The 18709-nt window shown below is 50.8% G+C and overlaps 2 protein-coding genes and 1 pseudogene across 2 annotated transcripts; 2 read left to right on the top strand and 1 right to left on the bottom strand.

Moving 5' to 3' along the window:
* Positions 1-572: 572 nt before the first annotated feature.
* SAPIO_CDS6810 (uncharacterized protein) lies at positions 573-10590 on the top strand (the record flags this gene model as incomplete). Its single annotated transcript, XM_016788815.1, has 9 exons — positions 573-627; positions 708-922; positions 1666-1783; positions 1838-2091; positions 2264-3254; positions 4074-5590; positions 5984-8041; positions 8125-9899; positions 9975-10590. 9 exons carry the CDS (start codon positions 573-575, stop codon positions 10588-10590), a joined length of 7599 nt encoding a protein of 2532 aa, XP_016641614.1.
* Positions 10591-13782: 3192 nt separating this feature from the next.
* Positions 13783-14070, top strand: SAPIO_CDS6809 (annotated as a pseudogene; the record flags this gene model as incomplete).
* A 2036-nt stretch (positions 14071-16106) lies between these two features.
* Positions 16107-17844, bottom strand: SAPIO_CDS6808 (G2/mitotic-specific cyclin-B; the record flags this gene model as incomplete). The annotated part of the gene is made up of 4 exons (XM_016788814.1): positions 16107-16195; positions 16285-16423; positions 16508-17734; positions 17836-17844. The coding sequence occupies 4 exons, from the start codon at positions 17842-17844 to the stop codon at positions 16107-16109; spliced, it is 1464 nt and encodes a 487-aa protein (XP_016641613.1).
* Positions 17845-18709: the final 865 nt, after the last annotated feature.

The following is an 18709-nucleotide window of genomic DNA, read 5'->3' as shown; positions in this document are numbered from 1 at the left end:
GCTGCCATAGCTATAGTCGCACCTGCCCCCGATGCTCCCTTGACATTACGTACCAACCTGATGTCTGTCTGCCTGGTCTCTGCTGCCACAAATAGAGGTACAAGGTGTACATTGTATGCTTCAACTGATACACCCTTGACTTGTACTGATCTCGTCAAATCCGTAGAATCAATGTCTGCCTACTATCGCGTGGTTCCCTTGAATTGTACGTCTCCATGAACGGATGACGCAAGAGCCTGTTGTTTCTTCTTGGCCCTCAAGATCTCACGCCCGAAGCACTTACACCTAACACCGCCGTCTTCACAATAATAAAATTTTATTTCTGTGAGACAATGAGATCCTCTTCTACGTTAGAGCTGTCAGATGCTTCTGATGCCCACCCGCCGATTCCCGACAATGCCCAGGACTACATTCTTCTAGCTCTAGAAGTGAAGATGGATGGAAAGCTAGGGTGTGCATATTTCTCTTTTGCAGATTCTACCCTGGCGCTCTTAGAGGAGACGAATGTGGTTGATTGGACTTGCATCGAACTCCTCCTCACCCACACCCGGCCGACGGTTGTGTTGGTACCAATGCGTTCCTCCGAAGATCTACTTGGGCAACTGAAGGAGTTTTCCAGCTCAGAAGGTTTGCTATGTTGCCTCGCATCTTATGATATGGTTCCCACATCCTAATCGGACAATCTGACGGACTCTGACGGACATTAGATGGTGGGTTTACTCTTCAGGTTTTGAGTTCGGCCGAGTTTTCGTATGAAGCGGCTCTGGAGCGTTTGGCGAGACTTGGTTCCGCAAATCGGCGATATGGCCAAGAGACTTCTACGTCGGAACCTGATTGCAACGCCTACGAGTCGAATTCGACAACCAAGAATATAAAGGTAACGGCCCTCGGATCAATGGTTGATCTCGAATGCCGGCTCTCTGTGAGTTTAGTCTTCTCACCCATTGCTTTCACGGCCATTTCCAAAAACACCCATGGCTAATAAGAATACGGCTTCTTCATCTACCAGGTCGGTTGTTCTGGCGCTGTTCTCGCCTCAATTCAACGACCGACTGAGTCGAGTCGGCCACCAAGTGCCCCGAGTGTATCATCACTGCAAATGTTCACCTTGGTCAACCGGATGTTTATCAACGCCGATGCCTTCGCTTCCCTTCAAATCATCCACACAGAGTTCCACCCCAATGGACAGACGAATAGTCAGCATCATACTTCAGCTGGCACCAAGGAAAATCTCTCCGTCTTCGGGCTTTTTCGACAATTAGCATGTACTCGTCAGGGAAAGGCCAAGCTACGTCAGGTATTCCTGCGGCCTACTACAGACTTGGGAGTCATCTCAGAGCGGCAGGAGGCCATATCGACGTTTTTGCGACCAGAGAATGAAGAAACAGTTGCGTTTCTTCGGCGGTCGCTCCGAGGGCTGCAAGACATCAAGAGGCTTTTGCGGCGGATGGAGCAAGGAGCACAAGATATAATTTCCTCTGGACCAACAGATAGCGGGATATGGAAAGTGCTGCATAGATTCACTCTTCATGCAGTCATGCTGCGGGAAGGTCTGGGGCGTATCCATTGTCGGCCGAGAGTTGGTATAATTAGACGGGTATCATCTTACTTGACCCTGTACCGTTGATGGGCGACCGCTAATCAACCCCCCCTCTCTCCTGCCAGATCTCCAGCAGCATACGGGCCGACGAACTTGCCGCGGTTGGAGCGTTGGTTAGCCGTACAATTGATTTCGAGCAGTCTGCTGCCCGTGGAAGTCCCACGATTGCTTCGGGGATCGACCGTAAGTTAGATGGGTTGAAACATACCTATGATGGAATAGAGTCCCTCCTTACAGAAGTGGCGACTGCGCTGAACCAAGAACTGCCAAAATGGGCTCACGGTCGCTTCCAGAATTGCGTGTTTTTCCCTCAGCTCGGCTTCCTGACGGTTGTCGAGATGAGCGGGGTTTCCAGGACTGACATACTCCAAAATGATGGACTTCAAGACAAAAACTGGGAGGAGCGGTTCAGAGACAACGACCGTGTTTACTATAAGAACAGGTATATGAAACAACTTGATGAGCGATTCGGCGATGTCTACGGCATGATTGTGGGTATGCTATTTCTACCTTTCCTAAGTGGAAGGGCCAGGTGATGATTGTGTAGGCTTCCTGTCACAAAGACTGTGAATATAAGACTAACAGGCTGATAAAGACAGAGAGATAGATATACTCCATGGCTTATCGAGTCGGGTCTTACAGTATCGGGTCGCGCTTGAACAGGCGTCTGAGGCCTGCGGTGACCTCGATAGCATGATGGCACTAGCTGCCGGCGCGGGAAAGTACGGATGGACTTCGCCGGTGGTAACGCCCGACTCAAATATCATACACATTGAAGGCGGACGTCACCCACTCCTGGAGCTTGTCACGTCCCAATATATCGCGAATGATTGCTTTTTGGGTGGAAGCGGTGACAACCGGAGGGAGCTTTGGGACGGCAGGGACTCTCCGGGTGAGCCGGATAGCCAGAATACCATCATGCTGATTACAGGGCCGAACGATTCGGGCAAGAGCATTTACCTCAAACAAGTCGCTCTCACCGTTTACCTAGCTCACATTGGTAGCTGTGTTCCAGCGAAGCGCGCCGTCATCGGGATCACGGACAAGATCTTGACGCGTATCACCACAAGAGAGAGTGCATGTCGGGGAGAGAGCGCCTTCTCTATCGATCTCCGACAGGTTGCACTCTCTGTACAGGCAGCAACGCGGCGGAGCCTGGTCCTGATTGACGAGTTTGGTAAAGGAACACTACCTGAAGATGGAGCTGGTCTGATGGGGGCGATTATCAACAGTTTCCTTGCAAGAGGCGAGGAAGCGCCCCGCGTTCTCGCAGCGACGCACTATCATGAACTTGTCGACGGCAACCACTTGACACCTGGTCGTAACATCAGCCTCGCCCGGATGGAGGTGAGGGTCAACTTGGAGGTCGGCAGTTTTGGTGAGCCGTCGGTAGTGTACCTCTACGCACTCAAGCAGGGTCAAGGCATCTCAAGCTTCGGCACCTCATGCGCGGCGGTGAATGGCATAGATCGATCCATTCTGGGGAGAGCAGAGGTTATTGCTGATCTGCTTAGCCGGAACGCTGATCTTCAGGTGTTATGCTCAAAGCTGGGAGTCGCCGAGAAAAGGAAACTGGAGTCGGCGGAGGCGGTCGCCCGCCACTTACTTGCGATGGACTTGCAGGATGAAAGTGGAAGTCCACATTCTGTTGGAGGTGAACACTTGCGGGGGGTTGTGAAAGGTTGGCTGGCGAATTAAGCTTAGTGCGGCGAAACTAGTCCAAGCATATGTGAGCCACGGACTCAAACTCATACTCACGCTCGCTACTTATTTTATTGATTTTTCAGTCTCGATTTCGTCGTGGCATTGAGCTCGAAGTTATTTTAATATCTCCAAATATTAACTGAAGCCCCAATTACCTTTGCAATTGTCACTGTCTTGTCGATGAGATGCTTACCTAATAAGTCACCAAGTCACGAAGCTCAGCCACATTCGGGATTTCTATTCTTAGGACATCAAAGACGCTAAGGCCAGGCCAAGCTGAGACTCGGTACTTCGTACTACCTCAAGTATTAGTTTCAAATCCAAAGGTCCTAGTCTGGACGTACCCCTGAGGAAGACCCCAAAGTTGCTCCTAGCCTTCGCGTTCCACAGTACAAACGCAACGTATCTTCCCTTTACCTTGTACGGTGGAGGACCATTCTAAGACACTGCTTCCAGGAGAGTGTCGATCTTTCTCCAACGTATTCATTGTGACAATTACCATGCCATCGACCCCAAATCTCTGCCGCAATCTCGAAAGCCTCCTCTCTTAGCCCGAAGTATGCTGGGGTCGAAGCCTAGCCGTTTCCCCCAGTGCTGAGTTGAGTATTCGGACAATGGTCGTTGTTTCGAGTTAGGCCTCCTCCCCCAACACCTGGACCACGCGAGATGTCCCAATCGTTACCGACTCGAAATGGGGGTGATAATGGAGAGATACCGGAATCAACCCCCCAAACACAATCCTTTCGACTACAAAGTCTCGAGACTCCAGCCACCGGAAGCCGGCCGCAGGCGGCCGCTCACCCGCCGGGCCACTCTGGCGATGCGTCTTTCCTAGATTTACCTCCCTCTCCCTCCGCTTACTGGAATCAGTCGTATTCTAGTCGCCGCCGTGAAGCCGACTTTTACGATGGGGATGAAGGCGTCCAGCCCGAATCTCCTATTGACCCTTCCGCCTTACAGTTCGCGCTGCCGCCAAGCATCGACACACCATCCACTCCGCTCGCTCCATACAGAACCGTTTCAACGGATGCATTTGACGCGCAAGGGAATTATTACGATGATCCGAACGCCGTCGATAATGAGTCCGACATGGTCCCACTCACGTCGGGAGCGCAACCGATTGCTGGGGCTCTGAATCCACGTGCTGGCCAGGATTCTACACCACGTTACAGCTTTCAGACAGTCTCCGATATTGATAATGGGCCGTCGAGGAGTCGCCAAACAAGGATCGGGTTCGATGTCGAGCTAGATCCCGCTGCTAATCAACAACAAGGTTATGGAAATACTCTTGCGCCTGGCGATTTCCGCCATTCCCGAACCCCATCAACCTCGGGGGCGTTGTCTAGAGCCGGTTCGATCGTTAGGGCAATGTCGCAGAGAGTAGTTAATATTAGTGGTGAGGCTGAAATAGTTGATAGAAGGCCCAGCCATCGCCGCCCAAGCTCCCAGACCGGCGTGGAACAAAGACGCACACAACATCTGTCTATCGGCCCAGACTTGGACACGTCTTATCCCTCCCAGGTCTTTCCCGCACCCAACCTCGAGAAGAAGGCCTCCACTGACTTCGCCTTTGCGGAAGTTCGGTATCCCGAGTCACTCCCGGTGGACATGATGAATCCACTTAAAGGGAAGAGCCTGGGTATCTTTTCACCGGAGAATGCGATTAGGAAAGGCCTCTGTGAACTCCTCATACATGCCTGGGCGGAGCCGGTCATCCTTGTCCTCATCGTTCTGCAGACAATTCTCCTCGCCGTTGAAGCGGCGCCAAACGTCTTCGAGCCAGGAAATGGTCGTCCGGGCAAGTGGGGAGAGACTAGGATTGACTGGGCAATGTTAGGGCTTTTCATTATTTTCACCCTGGAGATCGTGGCCCGAATTATCGTGTCCGGGTTTATTTTGAATGCGGCCGAGTACAGTACCATTGACCGAAAACGGGGTGTCAGAGCGGCAATCGCCGATCAATATCGCCTTATTTTCCAACCTCAACGGCAGAAGTCCGTCAGGGGCGCCCGCCACACCCGACTTGAGCCAACGGCCCTTCCACGGTCTTTCACCTTTGCGCAGAGACAAACCAAGACCATAGAGGACCAGCGAAGATTCCAGCTAGCCCGCCGTGCCTTTTTGCGCCATGGCTTCAATCGCTTAGACTTCGTCGCCGTCGTTGCGTTCTGGATATCGTTCATCTTGGGGATATTTGGACTTGAAAAGCAGCACCATCTATACGTTTTCAAGATGCTCAGCTGCCTACGTATCATTAGGCTGCTAGCCTTGACAAACGGAACCGCTGTAAGCTATTCTTAGCAACCTTTCCTCCTGAACAACGTAACTAACCATGAACAAACATAGATCATCTTACGAAGCTTAAAAAAGGCAACTCCACTCCTAGTGAGGGTGGCCTTTCTCATTAGCTTTTTTTGGTTGCTCTTTGCGATCATAGGTGTCCAAAGCTTTAAAGCCAGTCTCAGCAGGCAGTGTGTCTGGCTTGATCCTCTTGACCCAACGAACAAGTCCGCATCATTTACGAACGAGTTTGGCTTCTGTGGTGGGCACCTAAATGATACAACTGGCCAACCTTCCCCTTGGGTGATATCGGATTCACCAGATGAGTTAACCAATCTTCACCCAGTCACCAAATCTGGTAAGGGATTCATATGTCCTCGTGGCTCTATCTGCCTTCAGCAGGGAAATCCCTACAATGGAACTGTCAATTTCGATAACATTTTCCATTCCCTGGAGCTTGTTTTCGTCATTATGAGTGCCAACACCTTTTCAGACCTCATGTACTATACTATTGATTCAGACTACCCTCCCGCTGCCCTCTTCTTTGGTGCAGGCATCATGATCATGATGCTTTGGCTTACCAACCTCCTGATTGCTGTCATTACTTCCTCCTTCCAAGTTATCCGCGAGGAAAGCAAGGCAAGCGCGTTTACGGCCGAGGAAGAAGATTCACCTGCTCTCTCCCATTCCGAGGATGTCCTAAAAAGGCCATCAGTACTGCAGAAGATGTATGACAAGACGGGGCTGGTATGGGTTTTCGTCATCTCTTTCGCACTCATCGCACAATCTTGTCGAAGCGCCACGATGAGCGAGACCAGGAAATCGTTTATCGACAACACGGAGCTGATCGCAACTATCCTGCTTGATATTGAAATCGCCATTCGCTTCCTCGCCAACTGGCGTCATTTCCATCGGAGCTGGAGGAATCTCTTTGATCTATTCCTTGCCGTTACGACGTCTATCATCCTTATCCCTCCCATTCGACATTCGGGGAGGCCGTATGCCTGGCTTACCGTTTTCCAGATCCTCAGAGCTTACCGAGTCGTCATGGCTGTTCCAATTACGCGAAAACTCATCCTGCTTGTCCTGGGCAATGCAATGGGTATTGGAAATCTTATGCTCTTCGTCTTCCTGATCACCTTTATCATGGCACTTTTCGCAGTACAGCTATTTAGAGGAGAAATCCCCATTTCCGATGAGGGAGGAGAACTGTACCGAATCACCTTCTCCACAATATTCAATTCATTCCTTGGCATGTACCAGATTCTATCAAGTGAGAACTGGACTGCTATACTGTACGCTGTTACGGCAGCTGGGAATGGATTCGACACTGCCTGGATTGGCGCCGTCTTTCTCATTGGATGGTTCATATTGTCCTTCTTTATTCTCGTGAATATGTTCATTGCTGTCATTCAAGAGAATTTTGATGTGTCGGAAGATGAGAAGCGGCTGGAACAAGTAAAAGCCTTCCTGCAACGAAAAGAGCTGGGCAAATCATCCGGGAACCTAGCCTTGTCTACAATCTTTAGCTTCGGAAGGAACAAGAAGAAAGTGAGAGATCCACTCGATTATGGCCCGGCCATGATGGAAATGCTCCTGAAGGACGCTGTGGTCCGCGAGTTTCTAGATGACCCGATGGACCCTCTCCAGGAAAGCCCCGGGCCGTCGTTACAACATCCTCAACGGCAGTTTACGACCATGGCAGGGGACGTCAAGCCTGGCGTCCTCTCGACTCTGTGGGGCAAAGTTGTGGCCATGTTCTCTAGCCGGGAGCCGAACCCGTTTTACTCCAACATACGCTTCGAAGGTCCAAACGACAACCTGGATCCCAGGCAGATGGCTCGACAAGCTGTCTCCGCAACCAGTGCTCGCCGCAGAGCGCAGCGCGAGTATCTCGCCCGCCATCCGAATTACAACGTTTCTCTCTTTATATTCAGCCCCAAGAACCCGATTCGACGCCTTTGCCAGAGGCTGGTAGGGCCCGGTCGAGGGAGCGAGCGTTTCGACGGCGTTGAGCCAAACAAAATTGCGTGGTACACATTTTCCGCCTTTATCTATGCCGTCATTGTGGCCATGGTTATTCTAGCCTGTGTCACGACTCCACTTTACCAAAAGCAGTATCGCGAAGAACACCAATTTGGCCTTCAGAATTGGTATGTCTGGACAGACTTGGCTTTCGCCGGGGTCTTCACCGCGGAAGCAGTTATAAAAGTGATTGCGGATGGGTTTTTCTGGACACCGAATGCCTATTTCCGCAGCTCGTGGGGTGTCATTGATGGCGTGGTACTTATTACCCTTTGGATCTATGTTGCCACCCTTCTCGCGAATGACGGGGCTGTTTCTCGCGCGGTTGGCGCCTTCAAAGCGCTCAGGGCGTTGCGACTCCTCAACCTCAGTGATAGTGCAAGGGATACGTTCCACAACGTCATCATCTGGGGTTTGTGGAAGATAATAGCGGTAAGACGAGGCTCCCCGTTCCCCAATCTCCAACTCTTGTATTCTTCATTCCGGTTCGAAAGCTAATTGGCACGTCTGCACAGCCGGCGTTCGTTTCGATATCTCTCCTGATTCCATTTGCCATCTATGGCTTAAATCTTTTCAGCGGGCTTTTGGTCTCATGTAACGATGAATCCGACGACATCGTTACCTTGAGGGATTGCTTTGGGGAATTTAGCAGCGCGCCTTACAGCGAAGACTGGCCGGTGTTGGCGCCCAGGGTTGCGTCGAATCCACATCTCAATTTTGATGACTTTGGCTCGGCGCTCTTTAGCCTTTTCCAGATTGTCAGCCAGGAGGGCTGGGTCGACGTTTCCTTCTCAACTCAGTCTATAACGGGCCTCGGGCTCCAACCTCGCCCTCTGGTTGCGCAAGGAAACGCTGTCTTCTTTGTTATCTTCAACCTCCTTGCCACCGTCTTCGTCCTGACGCTGTTCATCTCCGTCTTCATGCGTAACTATACAGAGCAAACTGGCGTTGCGTTCTTGACGGCAGAGCAAAGGTCCTGGCTGGAGCTACGGAAGCTTTTAAGGCAAATTTCCCCATCGAAAAGTTCCTATGATGATTCAGAGAAGGCGTGGAAGAAGTGGTGTCACAAGAGGGCCATAGAGAAGCGAGGTGTGTGGTATACCTCGATCACGTTCGTTCTCGTATGTCACCTTTTCCTACTGGTCAGCGAGTACAGCAACGAGCCCGAGCGGTGGACGAAGATAAGAGACACGCTCCTTTTTGTCTTCATCCTTTTCTACATGGCCAACGTTGCTGTGCGAATCATCGGCTTGGGATGGTCGCGGTTCCGAAGGAGCTCATGGGATCTATATTCCCTGGTGGTTGTAACTGGAGCCTTTGGCGCAACTTTGGCGCTTTTGATCAGCAAGACTCGGCAGGAAACGTACGTGCAGTTGCACAAGTTTTTCCTTGTCGGAATAGTCCTGCTCGTCATCCCAAGGAACGACGCGTTGGACCAGCTATTCAAGACGGCGGCAGCCAGTTTGACAAAAATCAGCAATCTGCTGGCAACTTGGCTCATCTTCTTCATCATCTTCGCCATTGCCCTGACCCAAACATTCAGCTTGACCCGTTTTGGAGAAGAGGGTGGTAATGGGCTCAATCTCCGCACGGTGCCGAACGCGCTCATATTGCTCTTCCGCATGAGTTGCGGCGAGGGTTGGAACGAGATTATGGAGGATTTCGCAGACATTGAGCCGCCATTCTGCGTGGAAGGCGACGACTTCTTCAATAGCGATTGCGGAAGCAAGCCATGGGCGCGGTTCCTGTTCGTTGCCTGGAACATCTTGAGCATGTACATCTTCGTCAATCTCTTCGTCTCCCTGATCTACGAGAGCTTCAGTTATGTATATCAGCGATCGAGCGGGTTGGCTGTCGTGGATCGAGACGAGATTCGACGCTTCAAGGAGGCATGGCGGAGTGTTGATCCGGCCGGGACGGGGTTTATCAGCAAAGAAGCTTTCCCCCGTCTCCTGGGCGAACTTTCGGGGGTCTTCGAGATGCGCATCTACGACGCCGACGACTCGGTACGGCAGATCTTGGAGGACGTGCGAGGTGATACGACAAGCGCTAGGCACCAGTCCATTGGAACAAGCGTAGGAACGGGATACAACACGGGCATAGATTTGCAGAAGCTGAACGAGAGACTCGCTCATATTGATGTGCCGAGCGTGCGGGAGCGGCGGCGGCGTTTTAATCTCTTCTTTGAAGAGGTGATGGTTTCTGCGGATCCCGACAAAGGAATCTCGTTTACGACGGTGCTGATGATCATTGCTCACTATAATATCATTAGTGATAGCAAGAGTCTGAGGTAAGCAAGAAGAAGCCTGTGATTATTGTCTTCTACATGGTTTTGTCTACGATACTAACGGTAGCTTTCATCAAGGCTCGAGGAATTCCTCCGCCGACGCGCGAGACTACAGAGGGTAGAGGAGGAAGTTAGAAGGAGGGTTGTGCTCGGATTTTTCGAGACTCTGTACTGGTCGCGGCAATTCCAGAGGCATATGGAGCGGAAACGAGCGGGCAGGATGGCGGGGGTTCCACAACTTGGCATTCCCGACATCCTCGTCGACGACGAAGAGGTGGTTAGTGGGGATGACCGTTCAGACAACGGTGATGGCCAGGATAAGCGGACAAGCCTCAGGGCCGAGGCATCCGGATCTGCCCAACGATGGAGTTGGGCCATGGGCCCCGGGGATAGAGGGTCGTACGAGCAGGGCGCCGCTCAACATCCTCTCAGCGCGCCGCGACTTTCACCCACCTCGCCGACCCAGCCGGGTTCCGGCTCGGGGTTCAATTTCGAGGTACAAACGCCGACGGGAGAGGAACCTAGCGGGAGGCTGTCCGTCAGCGGCGGGGACGTTAATAGACCGGCTCGGGCTGTCGGTTCCTCTAGGGTGGAAGATATGCTGGATGACTCGGTCTGGGTGGAAAGTATCCGCCGCAGCGCCACCATTCGGCGGTCGGATAGAGGGTCATACCGATATGGTGATGGCACGTAATAACTTGGGCGCTACGAAGATGGTTTAGTTTTTATATGGAAGGGGCGTTACTGGATCGATAGATAGGATTCTTTGTTACGATGCCGCTTGGCTTTTCAACTTGATCTGGTCGTATTACTGTATAAACATTCCAGACGTACTCTTTTTCTTTTTCTTCCAGGACGTTCGCGTGAGCACCTGCCTAGCAACGGCTTTGTAGGGAGCATCACAGCTTCTTCGTCTCTGCGTAACGCTAATACTAGTAACATTTGATGTCAGTGGAATTGTCCAGTGTCCACTCGATATTATGTAGATCTGGACTCTGGGTTGCGCGATCTATGAGCCTCGGAATATCAATTGAAGCGAACCACTTTGTGCCTCAATAGTAAGAGCGAAATTGTTTTGGATGCACAGGGTTCAGTTGCGGGTTAGCATCAATACTTCGTATTTCTAGAACCGCACGAAGTACTTCGTACGAATAAAACATTAATACTGATAATAAATGATAAAAGATAAAAGATAAAAAGATGCAACGCTGCGTCCTCGACCCTTCATGCTCGGCGATTATTGGAGTCTGTGTGTGAGATCAATGGAGCGGTGCGAAGGAATATTATTTGCTTCATATTATTATTATGGTCTGGTCAGTTCGTGAGGCAACCCCGTGTTTCACCCGTCAATCCCAGACAGTCTCTCAAGTCTCAACCCTTTCCGAATCCAGGGGCTCAGGCACAGGACAAATATCACATTTACAGTCTCCTGAAGGAAATGTTTCAGTAATACTGAGGTACACAGTCCCCCCTGCAAGCGAAGCAGGTGGTCTTAACGACTAGGTGTACTCTCACTACTTTTGTACCTCAGTATGATACCGCCTCTTGATCGTTGAGAGAGTTAACCGTACATTTTCAGGGACCTGGATCAACATCAATTGATGGCCGTCCCGGATAGGATGGAGATGGTTTATTCGTCGTGGTCTCTAAACTCAGAGGAGCTATAGCGAGGCAGAGGGCGACGGTGAGCATGTGGAGGGCATCCTAGCAGCGGGACATTGGATGAAAGCATTCCACGGAAGCTGTTGCTTCTTGAGGGTTTCTTTTCCTTTTTTGGATTTCCCCTTTTTTTCTTTTTTATATTTCTTTTTTATAACATACATGACCAAACAACTAATGCGGACCGCAGCACTTCATCATGAAACAGCGGTGCGGTGTCACGTCCAGGAGCTGCAGTCGGGGTTAAATCATAAAACCTGCGGGACGATCATACTTCTGGGACCCGTGGCGATGCATACGAAGCGCATCAATTGATGTACCTGTGTATACTCGTATGCGAACGTATGAAGTACAGAGTAGATATCATCGATTCAATAGCGGAGGAATACCATAATACAGCTCCCGCAAGCTGGAACTTAGGGAGTTCAATTGTTGGTCTCGGTGCGCAGAGCCTGCCTGTGTAAGCACAATGAACAGACCGGACAATGGGGCTGCACGAAGAACCGCGCTATTCATTGTTGTCATTGACGAAGTCTGCAAGTATGAGCAGATATTACGTGTCCCGAGAATGCTGAGAGGCTCCGAAGCTCAAATTGTTCGATGGACGTTGAGAAGCATCAATTGATCTGAAAGCTTGATGAATTACGAAGTACTTCGTAATACTATACCTGTACAAAGGTACCTGGAACTTGCAACGAGCCAGGGGGAGACAGAGCTGGTACAGGTACCGAGGTACTTCGTACAAGTGGCTGGTGCTGTGGCAACCCGCCCCGCTCCGCCCCTGCAGCGAGCTCAAAGCTGCAACGTGCAACATCAATTGATCAATTGCCCCCAGTTGCAAGACAAGCTGGACTCTGTCTGGGCTCACTTCATCTCATAACGTCTAGTGCTGCCACGCATCTCCTTCGACTTCCGTACCGCGAGACGCCAATTGATCGAACAATTGAGATCAATTGACGTGGAAAAGCGATAAAGCGATGACATTGATCGAAGTGTTCAAGCAATATCATTAAACAATTGTTACCAATTTGCAAATTGGACCTGAATATTATTATAAGACATTGTTCGATTGATTTGATGTACCTGCGTAGAGAGCTGCAATTGCCAATATTGCCAAGGGGTCATTGTATCATTGTCGAAGGTGCAATTGCAGATATTTCTTAATGACTAAAACTACCTTATCAAATAAGCCCTCCCAAGGTACGAAGTACGCATACGCAGGTAGCTGTGCACTCGCACCAAAGCAGTCTAGAACTTGGACAGATGTTTGTTAGAGAAGAAGTGCACGAAGTACGAAGTACATACATACATAAAGCAGGGACGTCAGGGGCATCAGGGGCACCAGGATGAGCCTTTACCCCTTCCGAGCCCCTCTTCTTGCAGGTGGGACTAGCATCAAGTTGCCGTCCTCATACGAAGTTGCCCGCGTCCCTTTGGGAATCACGGACTCTTGGCCGATCATCTGCCAGGGACAACCACCCTGAGCTTGGCCCAAAACAGGGGAGAAGGCATGAGCATTGGCACAAGCATGAGACAGCGCAGAGGCTGTGAATGGAAGTGGGGGTGGTATTGTACCGTTGTTACCTGCAACGACGCAAACCGCATCCATCTCCATTACAATATCCCCCCGGTGTTGAGCGGGCGAGCAATATCTCGACATCTTATTTATTAGTAGCTTCTTTTCTTCCTTTCCCGGCTTCGAGGACCTTTTTCCCTTCCTTCCTGCCTCTCGCGCTTGTCGTCTCGTCGCTGTCTCACGTCGATCTTTCATTCCCTTCTTTGCTATCTGAGGTTGCTCTGCCCTGGTTCGGCAAACCCTCGCTTTCTTTTCGATTCTTGTCTTATTCGACTGGCCCTGCTTTTTTCTAAAATCGCCGTCCCATCTTTTATTTTTTTGGTCTCTCTTTTTCTCAAATTTGATACAACATCACCGAGTCCCGCCCAACCCTTCTTGAGACACCACAGAGCAAAAGGGTATAAGTCCAGCGACATCGTCTAAGACAGCCACGCTTCGTTTCCCGGTAGACAGTCACGCCTCGGCCAAGCGACTGCGACTGCTCCCTATCAACGGACAGTGTATGTTATATGTGTATATATATTACACATATATCTCCCTCCGAAGTTGATTCCTCGTCCTGTGCAAGACGTCAACCTCCTGTTCCCGTGTTCACCTTTAGAAGTTGCCACCATCGTTACCCTCCGACCCGGCCCAACACTTCTAGTCAAGATGCAGTCCTCCAGGTTCCACGCTATTGCCTCCCGCTTCTCGCCATCCACCCTCCGCACCTCCTTCCGCCGCTCATCCTCGGCCTCATCCCGGCCAAGCAGCAATCGTGACTCCATTGCCTCCACCGTGTCCTCGCCCGTAAGCACCATCAACAGCATCATCTTCCGCCAGCCCTCCATCGTCGACCTCGAGGAGGAGAGGAGGAGTTTCGCTAGCGAGCTGAACATCCTGGAGCCCCGGCCCATTGTTTACTGGGCTGGTGTTGAGGAGCGCATGGCGCATTTCTAAAACACTTGACATGACGGCCTACTTGCGTGATGGTTCTCATCCATCCAACAAAAAGCAAGTGGGAACCACTCCCGACCTCTGGGATTTGGAAATCCCTGTGAGCCTATTGAAGAAAGACTGGGGATGAATCAATCAGTTCTCCTCTTTCGTCTCGCCTTTCTCTTCTCTTCTTTACTCGCTCCTCCCTCGACGCACGACGGATGGGACAAACAAAACACACACATTTCACAACTCTCCCTTACACATCAACTCCCTTAATAACAACTCGGTTGTTCGAAGAGAACAACACAGGGTTCGGTTTTATCTCTGGTATCATCGGAGATCCTACTTTTTCTTTTTTTCCCTTCCTCTTCCAGTCCTAGCTCTAGCCTCGGGCATAAGACTAGACTATATTTCATTGCTTTCGACACTTTGGGTATCGGATGGTTTTGGCGCAGGACATGGCGTTTATGGTGGGATATGTCATTTATCACGACCGGATGAGGCGTACACCTCGGCGATATTCCTTTATTCTTTTTTTTTTTTTCTTTCATTTCCTTGATGACATGAAAAGCTTGGGTGGTTTTTCACTTTTGGCGGCCTCGTCCGTTCCCGGCCGGCTCTGTTGGCGATTTTTTGTTTCCTCGTCTTCCTGAATCTACGTATGTTTTCTAGGCTGCTTCAATACCGAAAACAAGAGATATCGTAGTACCCAACGAGCGTTTCCTACTTGACGAGAAAGGACAACAATGACGTTTTACCAACTTTTTCTTTGACGCCCTGTCTGGCTTACTTCGTGTTCCAACGAGATAAATAGTGCTGCAGAAGCCAAGAGCTTGCTCTGATTGTCTTGTGCATGGGTCGGCAAGACATACTTGTAAAGCTTCATTGTATCATCCCTGGCCCTGCAACAGGTAGTAACCAGAGAAATAAGGAATCAAGACCGAGGCAGGGGCCCAACACTCGGAGAGATTGTGCTCCCATTACCTTTGTACGTCTAGGACCCGTAAACTAATAACAAGACAAGTACATTCTGGGGAACCCAGGTGCAGGAAGTCGATCACCGACGAATCAATCTTCTACAAACCAGAGAAATCGGGGCAGAAACCTACAAGGAACGGGGACCACGAACGAAGCCGAGGCCGAGGCAGGCAGCCTATTCTAGAAGCCATTTTCGTTTCCCGGACCTCCAAGCTGCTGCTGGAGGAGATACACATAGCGTATCCCCAACAACATCCATCGGCTTCCGCATCCCTCGTCAACCCTAACGCTCACATCCATCACCCATCAAGCCAAAAAGGCCACCATCGCTACCATAAAAGAAATTATTAAGTTATACCGAACCGAGTTCTCACTCGAACACGTTTCTAAAAACGCTCACAAGACATAATTTTTTTTTTGTTGCCCCGTCTTTGGAGGAAGAAAACTATGCACGTTTCAAAGCGCCAGATCTTTGCAAAGCGCCCCCATTTGTGCTCCAATGACCCGAGATACATGGATGATGATGATAAAAAAAACAAGTCGAAAGCAGGATAGAGTTAAAAAAAAAAGAAGAGATGAAATAATAAAAGGAGGATGCGGCAGGGAGGAAAAGACGAGAAAAAAGAAAGAGAAAACAAGACTCCATGACGCCCGCCGAATCCCAATCTCAAGTGAGTAATTTAATCCCTAACGGCAACTTCGACGTAAATGAAAGCACCAATGACAGCTTTCTCCCAATACAGAACCGGCCTTTGCCTTCCTTCCGCTTAGTCCGACGCAGGAAACCGTGCATTATCCTCATCCTCATCCCCTCGCCCATCCGTGGCCGACGTCGTTGTGGAATCTCTCGCTCCCAGAGGCGGGGGAGGAGGGTCGTTTGTCTAAAAGAGTTTTCATAAAGCGCCTTCCCATTGCTCGTGGATACCACCAGCCTGCCAGCACTGGCCAATATCCGAGCTGGTGGAAAACCAGTCGTAAAATATACGCATGTTTAAAAAAAAAAAAAAACAAGGAACCGCGTGTACCGTGTGTTATAGACAGCATGTGCTGCACAAGCGTCCGATGTTGGCATAACTCTACGAGATTTGGTCAAGAGTAAGCCTGACATCAACGATGTCGAAATGGTGCGCGTTCAGCTTGGCCCAGTTGCGCGCAATGATGGAGGCTGTGATTTGGACAAGTCAATAAAATGAACACCCACAGCAAATAGTGACATGCAGAATGAATCTCGAGAAGAGAGAGGAGACAACATACCTTTGAGGAACTTCTTACTAGCGTACTTCTTCAGGAACGCATCATGGACGGGGGGCCGGGCGAGGTAGTCAACCATGAGCTGGACGACGGGCTCGATCTCATCTTCGGTATAGCCGGCATAAAAGGCAATGGTGTCATCCTGGTGGCGATGTTAGCTGCCAATTGACTTCCCAATCGATTGCTTCCTACAACTAGCACCACCACCATAACAGAATTTACTTACCCACTCGCCACGGTCCAGAATGAGTCTCGACAGATACATAGCACCAGCAGCAACATGGCTTGGGCGATAAGCCATGAAGCGATGGTCGAGAAGGCTGATCTCCATAAGATACTTGCCGATGGTACGCGACTGGATGTCGTAGTTATCGGCCTTGGAGATTCGACGGAGGAAGTTCATGGGGTTCGGGTAGCTCAAATCATAGTTCAATGTGCCGAGGATGCATCGCTCCGCGGAGAGGATCTCGGCCTCCGAAAAGCCGTCATCGGCAACGTGACTAAAGTTGGCGACGTGGGGGGAGAGAACCTCTTCGTACTTAGAGGCGATGAACATGGCCGTGATGCCGACGAGTTGTAGGCGGTCGAGCTGAACGACCTTTTCGGAGAGGAAGCGGTCAATGATGTTGACGGCAAGGAATAGGGTCTCGGGGAGAAGGTGGAAACGGGTGTGGACCTCGACAAGCCAGTCGATGAGAATGCCACGCATCTTCCACTCCAACTCGTCCTGATGATCCATGTAATTGGGATTCGGGATGGTGTTAACCTCCAGATCTCTCAAATACTCAAAGATCTCATGTGCATACTCCGCAACCATAAGCGGGTCATCGAGGTCCTCGGGATCTGGGTCCTCAACACCGGGAGGAAATACAATAGTCGGTTCGGGCTTTACGCGTACCGGCTCAGGTTCGCATTTGGGGACAACATCTTCTTCCTTCTCCTCGCGGAAGCGTCGTTCCGCGTCGCCGGTATAGGCCTTCTTGCGTAGCGGCTCACGGTCGGCAACGGTCTCTGTGGTTCCCGAGCTGGTGCTTATGCTTGGAACCTTGCGCTTTGGTACACCGGTGACGCTGGCTTTGGTGCTGCCAGCACGTCGAACGTCGACGTTCGCTCTCGAGGCCTTGGGAACCATGGCAGCCCGGCCCGACGATCGAGTAGATTTCCGGATGCCCGTGGGTTGGGCGGCCTTGGAGACCAGGCCGGCCCTAACTGCGGGCTTCTTGCCCTCAACTGCCTCTCCCTTCGTAACATTGCTCACATCACCGAGGGCGGCACGCTTGCGTTGTAAACCCTGCACCTGGGAGGTTGTGACGGTCTTTTTTGTCTGGAGAGCCTTGCTGGGGAGGGCGAGTTCGTCGACACCCAGGGCAGCTGCTTTGGCTCGTGTCATACGCGTCGAACTGCTGTTTTCATCGTTCTCATTCGAGACAGGTCGCGTTTGGAGAGTGCGGCCCTATATGGTGTGAGTGGTGTGAGTCTTCCAGCTGCCGCGAATGTCATCGAATTGGAACCCTCGCAACCGAGGTCCACGGAGAATAAGTGGGAAACACATACAGGAGGCATTGTGTGTGAATGCAGCTCGCGGTTGGTAGCGAGACTTGGGTATGAATCGAAAGAGAATCGGGGAGTCGAGCCTGCTTCACCGGTTAGTTCTTCACATAGTTTCCCAGCCCAAACTCCAACTCCCGAGAGCCCTTGCAAAAGCCTTGCTGCGGCTATATATAAAGAAAAATGCTGTAACGAAACATACACACACACGTGTTGAAGGGGGGTGACGAACAGGCTAGAGGTCAATATCACAAACGGTCTCTAGTATTACAGACGTGATTGACGAAGCCCAAGTTGCACTGCACTGAGCTGTCGGGTGGTCGGGGTCGAAGCATAAGCGGGAGATGCTGTCGTAAAATGGAGAGGTTAGGGAAACAAGATAGGAAAGCCGGAAGATCGATGAGGAAAAGTGCGGTGTTTATGTTGGCAAGCTGCCGCGATGGTGGAGTTTTGGTTGTTTGGCGGAAGGGGACGTGGGCCCTGAGATTGACCGTGGGTTTCGCGGGCGTGTCTGGGGTACGTACCTTGGGTCTCCACGCCAAGTAATTTCCCGGGTGCAAATTTCAGACGCGAGGCACCGTCGCTATGGCAATTATGCGAGCGGACGAGGTGGAGACGTGTGTTTGTTCCCGCCGAAAGAGGAAACGAATAAATAAAGATTAAAAAAAGAGAAGAGAACGAAGGGAAAGAGGTGAGGAGCTGAAGAGAGAAATCTGAAGGCTGGAGACTGGGGATATCGCTCTTATATCTTATAGAAGATATTTCGAGCGAGTACGGAGATGGGCGAGCAGGATCCTAAGGTCAGGGTCGTCGAAGATGAGAACACTGAACGGCAGTCAATTGTCATGTACTTCCCAGGAGTCTATGACTGTATCGACTC

This window comes from Scedosporium apiospermum (genome assembly GCF_000732125.1).
Source record: "Scedosporium apiospermum strain IHEM 14462 chromosome Unknown SEQ_SAPIO_0107, whole genome shotgun sequence".
NCBI classification, from domain to species: Eukaryota; Fungi; Ascomycota; class Sordariomycetes; order Microascales; family Microascaceae; genus Scedosporium; species Scedosporium apiospermum.
This window is presented reverse-complemented; position numbering and strand designations above follow the sequence as displayed.